The sequence below is a fragment of the Teleopsis dalmanni genome, chromosome X, assembly GCF_002237135.1.
Source record: "Teleopsis dalmanni isolate 2A chromosome X, ASM223713v2, whole genome shotgun sequence".
Lineage (NCBI taxonomy): Eukaryota > Metazoa > Arthropoda > Insecta > Diptera > Diopsidae > Teleopsis > Teleopsis dalmanni.
This window is the reverse complement of record NC_051848.1, coordinates 39,448,389-39,461,291: the sequence shown is the minus strand read 5'-3', so window position 1 is coordinate 39,461,291 and position 12,903 is coordinate 39,448,389. Positions and strand designations below refer to the sequence as shown.

General features: G+C 30.9%; 1 protein-coding gene and 1 long non-coding RNA gene across 4 annotated transcripts in view; both read left to right on the top strand.

Moving 5' to 3' along the window:
• The first annotated feature begins 2,518 nt into the window (after positions 1-2,518).
• LOC119662720 lies at positions 2,519-9,554 on the top strand. Of its 3 annotated transcripts, none has more exons than XR_005250895.1 (4): positions 2,519-2,682; positions 8,347-9,008; positions 9,088-9,284; positions 9,351-9,553. It is a non-coding gene; the product is annotated as an uncharacterized LOC119662720 (long non-coding RNA). The 3 variants fall into 3 exon arrangements; XR_005250894.1 differs by having other exon boundaries at positions 9,075-9,284; XR_005250893.1 differs by having other exon boundaries at positions 8,347-9,284; positions 9,351-9,554.
• A 1,751-nt stretch (positions 9,555-11,305) lies between these two features.
• LOC119688322 (clumping factor B-like) overlaps positions 11,306-12,903 on the top strand; it is a 9,377-nt gene continuing 7,779 nt past the window's right edge. Inside the window, exon 1 of the mRNA XM_038103000.1 lies at positions 11,306-11,360. Coding sequence (XP_037958928.1) covers positions 11,306-11,360 — 55 coding nt within the window. The remainder of the gene's footprint in view (positions 11,361-12,903) is intronic.

The following is a 12,903-nucleotide window of genomic DNA, read 5'->3' as shown; positions in this document are numbered from 1 at the left end:
GTTGATTATAAGGGTATTTAAATATGAGCTTTATGTCTTGAACTTTTCCCTAAGTGAATTGGGTGTCATGAGATATACCTATTCCATTTTATACCGTGTTTTTGAAACCATATATTGCCAAGACGAAATTATTTTATTTAACTCAGAAAGAAATATTAATCATATGTTGGTAGTTAAAGTTGAAGTGCCTCATTCTTTTTTTTAATCGTACGGTTGAAATTGGATGACTTTGAGATTATCTATGTTCATCGCCAGTATTAGTTTGAGAAATATTTAACCGAATCAGGAAAGAAAAGTCTACTTTTGACTGATAATATTACAGCATTTCTTGTTTGAGAATGTTATATTTCAATATAGTTTTATACTATGGTACAATTTGGTATAATAAAAAACAACTATCTCATCATCGTTTCAGAACTCCCAGATAATATTCTATGTTAAATCTATGAATTTGTGCTGAATTCTCTAGGAACAATTCGTTTTCAATCATTGGATCGTTTTTGCTTTTCGTAGTGGTTTATTTTCTCTGCTTTGGGTTCTTTAGTACAGAATGTTTTTCTTAGTTTCTGAAAGCAGTATTCGGAATGTACTTTATTTTGATTGTGCTATTTTATAGCACTATGTTGGTCATGTGTTATGCCGTGCGAACTATTGATATTTTAATTCCCATTAAATTGTATATAAAGACAATAGACTATTAAATAGTCTGATTGATTTAATGTGAAATATTATCTTAGACATTTAATACAGCTGAATATAATTTCAAGATTATATTATATCCGGCTATATTGATTGGTTGAATGCTTTTTATATATATAATTATTGAGTATCCTACCTGCAATTTGTTCAAAATTAAAATAATTTCTAATTAGTAAGGATATGTAAGGCGTATCGTACTGTCATGTTTGATTTCTACAGAATATTTCGTTAATCCGAAATACTTTAAGGTCTTGGCACAACTTATTTTTTTCCATTGATAGATGTCAGTATTTATTATCAAACTAATAATATGTACTAATATGTGCAAATTAATTCATTCGTGTCCGGTTATATTTATATATATCTGTCTGGTTTATATCTGTCTGGTTTATATCTGTCGATTGTCTTTTACTTAAACTGAGTTAATCAATTGAAACACTCTTAAAAGTTATAGTTGCGTAAACAGCTCATCCTTGTTGTTGGATGGTATTAAACGGATTTGTTAGATATATTAGCCAAATGTGTGTGTGTTTTAACAGATTTCTGATCTATAACATATTTTGTGGCTATTTCTAGTTAGCTTTGGAAACAGAATTACAGCTGCCTTTTTCCATTTTGTGGATAAAGTGATGAGCTCCAGTAAGGTGTTAACAACGTTTCTGTGTAGTGTCACATTGTAATGTTTTAAATGCAATGGTTTCAAATAACCATTCAGGTCCGAAACTAGAATTCATTTTTTTATTGCCTTCCAGATTTGTAGGTCAGATATTAGAGTTTTAAAACGGAAACAATCGTTTCCATCAAGTTTCTCTTGACTTAGTATCAATTTCCAGGGCATTGGGAAAAGCCTTAGTCTTACAGTGTATTAACTTATTTCGTAGTTGAATAAATTATCATCAGCATTATATATAGTAGGTGTAGTAAAGAAAATCCATTATTTTTATATGAAATTGAGGGCTTATTTACCATAGTTAGAATGATCACACTTAAGTCAATTTTGCATCGTCGTGTTCGATAATTTGTTGTGATTTTGATGATAACTTTATTATGCTTCTCTCGTAGATGTCATCATCCCTATTGGCAAAAATTAGGTGCCAGGTCTGGACTATAAGATAGATGCATAAGAAATTCCCATCTAAATTCCTGCAGCTTTTAGCCAGCCATTATCGATGTGTTTGGTCTTACGTTATGCTGATGGAACACAATTCCTCTCCTATTGCCCAAGGCTGGCAGTTTCTGGGCAATTGTCTTTCTCAGACGGTCTAATTGGTCACAGTATAGTTTTGCGGTTGGGAAACAGTTCGTACAAGATAACTCGCTGTCAATCCCACCAATCACACAGTAAAACCTTCCTGGAGGTCAATCTTGGGTTAGCCACCTTTTGGTTCACCATTTGGCGATTCGACCACGACCGATAATGGGAATTGTCGTTGTTGTAGCAATTCACCTTTCATCACCAGTCACAAACCGCTTTAGAAGTAAATCGATTTTGTTGCTATTCAACAGCGATTCGCAGATGCAAATTCAGTTCATGAAGCTAACTTAAGTGACACACACACATGAAGCTTCTTTTCGTGAGCAGCCTTATTGATTTTTGTGCAATCCCTAACTCTTGGGCAATCGGAACAGTGATTAAATAATGGTCGGACTCAACAGTTTTCATAATTTTATTGACAAAAAATTAATTTTTCAATTAAATTTTATTTATTCAATAACTCATTTTTTAAGTAGTCTTATATGTCATTAAAAAAATGTCAATTTTAAAATTGAATTCTATATTTTATCAAAAATTTGTCAAAATAAAATTTATCAAATTTTTTAGTAAAAAAAAGTTTTGAACTCCTGGCTGCAAAATTTTAAATTAAAATGAGGTGCCTTGGAACTAGCATGCAACAATAACTTCAGAATACTCTGGTATACAATAGACGCATATTCGAAGGAGCTAAAATTCATGTTTTCAGAATATCAGGACTAATTGCAGAGGTATGTGCTCAGAAATTATAATTTAGTGCAGATAAATTGAAGTTATTTCTATTGCCACTAAGTCCCACAATATAACAGCTGAGACATTTGTACCGATTAATACGACCATTGAGTTCCGGCTCCATCCGGTCGTTATAAACGATACTCGTTACATGTAGTGATATAAATTAAAAGAAATAAAATTATAGTACTGTTTATCGAAGTATGTACATTTTGTGTCATTTGTATTAATACATGAATATATTATAGTTCAGTTATTTAGAAGAGTATATCTGTAGTCATATTTTACATATTCTTCTTTGCATATTGTTTCCCTAAAGGCAGAAATAATCTGTTATTCTTGTTATGTGGTCGCACCTTGCGTTTTTTTACTCTTCGCCAAAAAGGATTTTTTCTAAGAAACAATTTTTCTAAATATATTCCAAAGAGATGAATGATAAAAAAAAATTTTTTTTGGTTATTATAACCACTAGCCAGAACCAAAATTTGCTTAAAATACAATTGGAATAACCAATAAGTCGTTATGTCGGTGTCGCTATAAAGGATTGCAATTTTTATGTCGAGATATAGCAAACTAAATTCGACTGTAAGAAACTGATTGATTTTTATATCAGGTATATAAATGGGTTTGTTATATAATTGGTACTTCGGAAAAGGTATCTAAAACGTAAAGACACTTTTCGCAAATATCATATGGTCCGAACAACAACAACAGCACATGGCATCTGCTCGTATGACATCCTTGTGCACGACACTTGGTCGTCATAGCTCACGAATTGTTTCAGGAGGTAGTTCCGAACGCTCCGGAACTCTAGGTGATGTTAACTTATATACATATTTTTTTTTTATCAACAGTAATGATAAATGGATGCGAAAATGTATTATTGTGAAATCGATAAACATTGAACAAATTCTTTGTTTTTGCTATCATTAATATTTAATTAACTTCTTAAACGTTTTTTTTATATTTGAAATATTATATATAAAATATTTACTTTTAATATTATATACCATTTTAACATTATATAAATATGTAACTTGTATAAATATCTGAGAGTATGTAGTATAAGAGTGTATGTATCTAAGAGTTAGAGTAAGTATATATAGTATAAGAGTATATATATCTAAGAGGTAGAATAAGTAAATATAATAATATATTTATAAGTATATATTACAATATATTTAAGAGAATATATACTCTTAAACATAAGTGTAAGTTCACAGTATAAATTACACATGTAATCAGAGTAAGTTAGATCACATAGATTCATAAGTTGTTAAACTTTGCGGATATTATTAAAGTCAGCCTATATTACAAACCATATTATAATTAGTATTATTATAACCATGTGTATTATAACCATATATTATACTTCTGGATATTATTAAAGTCAATCTGTATTACAAACCATAATGTTACAGATCAATTCGGGAATATGTTATACATATTACACACTAATATATTATTATAAAGACTCATTTCAGGTGTTAGCAAATTTTTTAACTTTAAAGAGTTATTCTATAGACAGATTTTTGTTTTTTTTTTGGAAAGATATATTTATTCTCCACTTGCATTATAATTGCGGTACCTGTTTGGTGTATTTTTGTGGGTTTTCTTTTATATGGAACAATAATTAAACCAAATAAATAATATACAAATATAATACATAACATATTACACATCGAACACATAACTATATAATTATACATTGTATATTTGTTATATATTTATAGAAAATGCAGTTGGAAAGCTTCCAAAAACTTGCTTTCAGTTCACATTTCTCATAATTTAAGCGAGAGGTTACTTTACACACAGCCACTTTTATTAACGAATACAAACATTTGGCTAATTTTTTTATTCGGGTTGCTGCGAAGTGAGCTAAACATTATATGACCTACAATTACTGGAGCTACTCGATTTTGGTAAAGTTGACTTACACTAATTCCGTATCCACTTGTAGTTCAGTGTTTTATGGTAACTTATTTTATTTTGTATACATATGGCTTATAACTGAAGCTTACTGTTAAGTGAGCTGAAAAATGGAATGTCCATATGTTCAAGTCTACCTCGATAGTAGCAATACAGATATTCTGGTGTCTCTTCTTTAAAAGTTAAGGGTTAAGATCTGCTCAGTTTTGGTAAAGAAAGGACTGGCTAGTTTCATGTAATTTCATAGTTTGTTATTTTATTTAAATTGACGCTATTTTGCATACGCCTGCCTTGTACCTCTATAAGGTTAGAAGATATATTATTAGATTATTGTTTCAAAATAATAAAATTGAGTAAAAGAAGTTAGCCATATCCTCTTTGATTTAAATGCTGAAGTAAGATTCGTCCAATTTTTGTTTGGCTACCGCAAACGGTGATCACTTGTCAGTATCCGTCAGAGACTGACAGTAATGTGAGTAGAATCTAGCTCATTATCTTAGTATTGTATTTTGAGGTCTAGTTGTCTAAATTTTGTGTTTACTTTAAATATAAGTTTTGATGACGTCAGAAGTTCAGTATTTCAAATATGTTAGCTATAGTGCTGTATTGGCAATATATATCATGAATTTTTTTTGATATTTTTCTTTTGATATTTTTTTTATATTTTTTGGATATTTTTTTTTTTGAACTCATGTAATTTCTTACACTTTTGACCTGAATTATTTGAAATTCACATTTTATAAACGCATTACGACCGCACACTATGCCACATCCTGCCGCACCCAGCATTCACAGCGTCAACAACGAGTGAATATTATTTATTCGCCGCACTTCAGTGTGGAAATCTATTTGTGCCACACCACAAATCCCGGCTTAATGCACAAAACTAGCTTAAAAGCGTCAGAAAAAAAATTTTCAAGATTTTTTTTTATCTATGCTGTGCCAAATAAATTCTCCCAAAAAACAAAAATAAATTGAACTCTAACAGCAACAACAACTACAAGTATACACGAATAAACAACAACAACAACAACAACAACTACAATGCATAACAGTCAACTTCAAATCGCAATTCACATTAAAATCTAACGTTTTTTTTGTGTTGGTCATGCTTACTCCACACAGTACTCGTTGTTTGTTGTTGTTCCACCATTTCACTGTGAAAATAAAATACGCCAACGCCTTCGGCAGCAGCGAAACTAGCGTCAATAGCAGCAATGGCAGCAATAATGCAAAGCCAACGCCATTTACGTACGAAAAAGGCTTTTACTTGTAAATGTGTTCGTTCTTGATTGTTTGTTTGTTGATTTGTTTCTGTGTTTGTTTGTGCATTTGTTTGATAAGCAAGTTTGAATGTGTGCGCACATAGATCGGTGTGTGCGAATTGGTGGTAATATATGTGTTGGTATGGTATTGAATTTCTTTTATCCGTATCTGTGTGAATTTATGATTTCCCCATTTCCGTTTTTGTGCCACAATTCTTATTTACACACAAAGAATATTGAAAAAAACAAAAACAAAAAAACAAAAAAACAAAAAAAAAGAAACCAACAAAAACCAAAGAAGTAAAAATGCAAAAAGCACAAAACAAAAAAAAAGTTGGAAGATTTTAGCTGAAGCATAAGAGTTACGCTAGTGTGGCTCCGTTTGTGTGAGGTTGTTGGTCCTTTTGCTTTCAGTTAGGGGGATTACGTGTAGCTTGCACGCCCATGAAGAGTCAATTCCTGCTAGACTCTTTGGTGCATTCAGTGCGTTTTATGGCCATGCAATTGCCCCGCACTGCCCTGCCTGACTATTTGCCTGCTTGTTTGGATATATTTTGACAGTCAAGAGATAAATTGTTAAATACGCTCAGTGGATTCACCGTAGTCACCGTAGTCGTCGTAGTCGCCGTAGTCGCTGGACCCACATTTGTTTGTATGAATGTATGAATGTGCATAAATTCATGGGTCTGTTGTGTTTTATGCAATTGACAGAAACTTCAAAACTGTTTTTTACAGCATTTTTTTCGTTGAGTTTTTGTGACGCTCCTCTTTTTTGTGATAATATTTTAAAAGTCGAAAATAAATTGACCATTTTCAGTGTTTGGGCTGCATATCAATATTATTTGACTTACTAGTACCACATAAACGTTTATCAATAAGCAGTATTTTGTGCAGCTATGCAAGTTCCAAGTCAGACTTTCTTTGAAATAAAGGAAAATGAATCACAATCAATAGAAATGTTGACTTTTCAAACACAAACGAAGAATAAATTATCAAGCTGTTTTTTAACAGTTTGACGATTTATTTCATACATTATCGTTGAACTGATTGCCGGATTTAAAGCAACTATAGAAGGCTAAACTGACTATTTCATGGAGCGGACAACAATCGACACCGAACTTTTGTTTGTTAAAGATGGGACATCCAGTCATCCCATCTTCATGTTATTTCAAATGATGATCCAAAAAAAGTTCAGTATTGATAAAAGTTGCAAAGAAAAACAAAAACAATTTTTAGGAGAGTTTTTACTGTAATCTACTTACATAATTGCAGATTATATTGATTTCGTGAACCAAACCTAAAAAACATTCTTCTCTAAAAATTCTTCTTTAAAGAAATTCCACTGTAGAGTACGAAAAAAAAAGATGACTTGATTCGTATTGGAGCTTTCGTAGATATATTCCCAGGAGTACGAGTTTATGTTCCCCCGGTGATCGTTAAAAAAAGTATTTACCTCTACTTTTTTCAGCTAACGAATAATAAATGGTAGAGACTTAGGTCATGTGTATGATATTAAATAACAATTTTTTTAAGTCTTAAATACTTTAGATGATATATCTGCATGGGCTTGATTCATACCATTTCGTGGTATTTATACGAATAAATGAAAAGTGTGCTACGTTGTATTCCTTTCGTGAATACAATTATTGCAGCAATAGATTTCTTTGACAGTTTTTAAGTGTTATTATGTACCTTTGAAACTAATTCTTTTAGACAGCGTTTCATAAAATCTATGTTAGTTAGGGCTTTATTGTAAAAATATTGAGGCAGTCTACGTTTGACATTCCTCATCAAGGTCAACGACAAATTTCATGACGTTTAATAGACTGAAGTGAAAAAACTATATTTTAGGTAAAACCGCGAAAGGTTGTAATCAATAGATTGAATACTTTTTGAGCTTAATATAACTTAACTCGTCTATTTACGAAAATATTTATTTTATTAAAAATTAATTAATTTCACAAAACAACAAAAGTTAAATCATTTTTTCTCTTCTTTTGATAATTGATTTTCCAAAGGCTTTAGCCTTACTCGGTTCATTTAAGTGCAAAATTTACTATCCGTTTTCCTTCTAGACATGTGGACGTTTGACTTATCTTAATAATTTAATAAATATTTTTTCGTAAAACATCGAACCCTAAATTCTCTTCCCTTCCACTTAAAAAGACAGTTTCTTCTCTGAACTTACAGAGAAAAAACAGTTTAAAAAATATTTATAAAATTTTCCTCATTCATAGGAATAAAAAGGAACTTTGTAATCTCTTCAGTATGTTTATCTTAAATCTTGCGTCAATGGGTGCTTAAGTGCAAAATCATATTTTTTTCTAGACATTTCGTTAAAAAATGTTGGAACCTATTTTCTAACTTAGAACCAAAAGTCGAAATTTTCCTAATTGTAGTCATATATCCATGAGCAATTGAAATATTTATTTAATATTGTATATTTTTTTTTTTTACAATATATAAAAGAATCAAGAAAAGGATTTTTTGAATATACAATCGAACCAATACGAACACTATTCGCAATCTTTAACTAATTATTCTATCTCAAAATTGCAATTTTGGGTTAAAATTGTCTCAAAAGGAACTTAACTATCTAAACAAAATCAATTGATATTTAAAACATGTTCAGTGGTTACGGTCAGACTCAAACCGAAGAAGTACAAGAACTGATAGAAATAGTTTCTTCAGTTCAGCGGATTAAAAAACAAGCCGATATCTTAATAAACGAAAGGAATCTATTTGTATATAAATTAAAAGAAATAGAGGACTTTTGCAAAGCCGATCAAACTAATGATCCAAAACTACGTTGTGTTCTTAATATATTGACACATGGCTTTGTTACTGATGTCGAAGATATAGGTAAAGGCAATCATACCACAGAGAACGCAGATGAAATCGTAAGTGATTACAATGAAGAAAGTACCGAAATATAAAAAAAAATTATGGCGATATGGACATGGAAATGATTATATAGAAAATCCATAATAACGATTTAGTTACAGAAACGTTTGCAGTTTCGTTATTCAAATTTTTTTTGCACCGGATTTAAATCTAATCCCAAAAACAATTTTCTGATCCATAAATTAACTCTGGCGTCATCATTGGAAACATGAACTGTGCTTGTTTTTGTAAGTCAATGCTCTTCAGATGTAAATAAGCTTGGTATACAAATAAACACTTAACGATTCCTTAAGATTAAATTTATAGATAATTTTCAACGGTCCGTATTTTTTATATGGAATTAAGTTTACGATACGACTAAAAATTATGAGGAAAATAGCTATTATTCTGAACTGGACTCATTTTCTTAAGAATACTTCTAAAACCTTATTTTGTACTTGTGGTGTACCTGAATTTAAAGCTGAAGTTCAGGGTTACTTTCCAGTGCAATTTAAGAAAGCTTAGTAAGTTAATTTTTCCATATAATTAAATTTAAACTTTTATACTCTATTGTTGTCATTTATTTTCAGATTCCTAAAACGAGGTTAGTTTTTGCAATACTACTTGACCTATTGATGACACTTTGAATGTATTTAAGTTATTCAAATCGTTATTCTTAGCACAAGAAAAATGGAAAACTTTTGCTATATTTTAAATTATGAAATCCCTATTACTGAAAGTGCACCTCATAACTCTGTAATTTTGACTTCTTGGATTCAAAATTTTTAATTATAAATAAATAAGTTAAAAATTTAAATAAAACAGTTTTGGTTAAATTAATTGAACAAGTTGAGTTTAAAAGTAAATATAATAGTAGGTAAGTATGTGATAACTGCATTAATAATCGATATTTAATATGGGCCTTGTATTATATTTATTTATTAAAATTATCTTATAACTAATTGAAGAATTATATATAAAGATTTACAGAAAAGCTTTATTTTATATGTTAATATTATTAATTGATGCAGATTGAGGGTTTTGAGGTTTTTTCAAGTTAGTGCTATTGGTCACTTTTACAATTTATTAGCTGGGGGTTTCTACAGAGTTTCTCCAGAGTTTCTCCAGAGTACTCCTCACAAGCTTCGCTGATTATTCGATGACTGATGTAAGATCTGCATATCGTTTTATACGGCTAGTGGCTGCTCAGAGATTAGATAGTGCTGTGTAGAGCAGCCTGTCAGTTTTCACATATAGCTTCAGGACTCTGTCCCTTACGCAGATGAAGACGATTTACAGCACAGTTATATTCGATCTTCAATATAGGTGTAGACCTAAAAGGAATGAATAAAAATGAAGTCAAAATAAATACTATGACCTTAAAAACTACTTTGTACTGAAACAAATCCTAACTTAATAAACGAATTTGTATCCCTGTAATATCTCACGTTCCTAAGTTTCCAGTTAAAAACGTCGACAAAATCTCTTACTCCAATAATCATACAAGAACTCTTCTGTTTTAGACAATTCTATTTAGTAGCGAATGCCGTAGTGTTCTAGTAATTTATTTGAGTTTTAAAAACTTCTAAGAAAAGTTGTTAACTTCGATTTCGAGTTTTTATAAGGTTGTGAGAACAAAAATTTCACACGAAACTAAACTCGTCTGCAAACAAAAAGTACGATTCTTTAACCATTCAGACTAAGATATAGCTGTTATATAAGCTGTTATATATGGTATATACTGAGATTTTAGAACTTTTGTGAACTTTGTGTAGAGCTCCCAATTTATGCACATGTTTCTCTTAAAAAAAATGTTTAATATATTAAATCAATGTTTAATATATTAAATTAATTATTTATATTTTTATTTTTAATTGTTAAATTTCATTACTATTCTGTTTGTAGAGGCATTATTTGTTGCGTGGTTTATATATTCTTTCTTGTGTGTAGAACCTAAACTAGGAATGTAATACTGAGAAAGTCATGCTGATGGTACTCCACGATTCAATTTTCCTGTAAAAACTTCTCGGAAATAAACCCATAATTTCTTTCAAATTTTTTTAATTAAGTCTAGCATACTTGATAAGGCACCTGATAATCCTTGATTAAGGAAGATTATTTTTATTTAGCAATTATTACTTTGATATTAATAAAGAAATATGTGCTTAAATATGCGTGAAAAAATTCATCCACATTTGAATAACTGTGAATGGAAAGTTAGCAATCAGAACGAACTATGCATGCAAAGTCACACACTCTTGACGTAACAACTTTAAGTATCTATTTTGAAGCTATTAAAATTTCGTCCAACGTGCGCCTTAATCAATGGAAAAGTTTTATCCTAATCGTTCTTAATTATTCAAGCGAAACGTGGCACTTAACTTTTGCGTGAGTTTACAAGTTTTGGGTAGACAGCATCAGCAACAACATAACCAATAATATTGAGACCTGGAAAGATTGCAGGAGAGAACATGTAATGCCAATAAATTCATAATCAAACGTTGAACGCTAATGGCATGTGATAAACGAAGAATAGATAATACTGATGTCTGAGGTTGAAGTTGAAGTTGAGGTTGAGGAGTCTTCCAACACTTCAGCAAGTAAAATGTTACAATTTTCACAGTCTAACTTTTACACTCTCAAAAAATTATTATTTGCAATCCTATAAATGTATGAATAAATCGAAATAATCGAGCATTAAACAGTGTTGGCTTAAGGCAAAGTCAAATGTCTGGGGCAGGAAGTCAATGCGAATCCTGCTCTACTTTGCGCACAATTGAAAGAGGGGCACATTCGGCATTATATAGTCTAACATTACCCGTTACACTGCTAAAAATAGCAATTTTAGTTAACGTATCGTACGAGCTGAGATGGGTGAGGTTCAAACGTATATGTGTATGTTATTGCAGAAGCACCTTTCGAAATGGTAGTATTGCTGCTATGGTTTTGCATCAATGGCATGACATCATAATGCCGCACACGTCAGCACATTCTCCGGAAACGGAAGCAACTACTCAAGTACACCTGTGAATAAGCTTTTGTAACTATAAATTACAACTACTTCAAGTGTGTTGAGCAGTGAACCGATTTCAGAATGTACGCTGCAATGAAACGAAACAAAACTGCAAGGATTAAGCTTAGAAATGAAGGAAGTTAACAACAATAACAACAATAACAACAACAATCGAATTACAACAACACAGACAATAATAATGAAAACCATAATGCCAACAATAACAAAAATGCCCAACAGTTTTGCAAAAGTTTCTTACTCTTACTCTTCACATAAATAAGTTGAGAAACAAAATTAAAAGAAAATGGAAAGATATGGAAATGGAAACCCGTTCGCTGCCAGCGGAAATTGTGAAAAACAATGAGGCTAAAAGGTCACTACAATGAAAGTTGGAAATTAAGTCCAAGTAGCACATATATTTCAGAGGCACTACTCCACGCTTGGCTAGAGCAAAACTTTTTATAAATTAAATGAATGATTTTCTCTCCAGAATGTTCATAGTAACGAAAAAAAAGCAAACATTGCCATAGTGAAATTTAATTAGCATTTCCAGGGAAGATAAAATAAACTTGAATTCAAATTGAATTGATTAAATTAAATTGGAAAAAAATAAATTTTAATTTTTTGCAAAACTTTTAATTACACATTTGAAAGAAAAGTTATAATTTTCATCGCATTTCTCATTTATTTCCAATGAAATAAATTCCATCCCTTCGCTTCACCAAGAGCATCTCATAATTTACATAATTAATTGATCAGTAAATACTTGAAAAAAGGTTCAGGTTGTTTTATATTAGACAAACGTAGTAAGGATTATAGACTATAAAAGAAGAGATTTCAGCATCAAAAAAGTTAAGGATAGTCAGTTCATAATAGCGACCCTATAAATTTACTTAAAACTATTCAACTATAGAACTATTTTCCCTTTCTGACACTAGGAGATGCTCAACGGCTGACATTCTCGCTTTCATTCGGATGACGGAATATCTTCTGTTCGGTTAGAGTCTGCTACAGCACAAAAGATCAACTATGGTCGCATTGCTCCGCTCCGTTAGGAGCTCGTACCCTACCTATTTATTTCTATTGTATTCTATTGACCTATTCTGATGCCGTGTAAAACTCATACATTT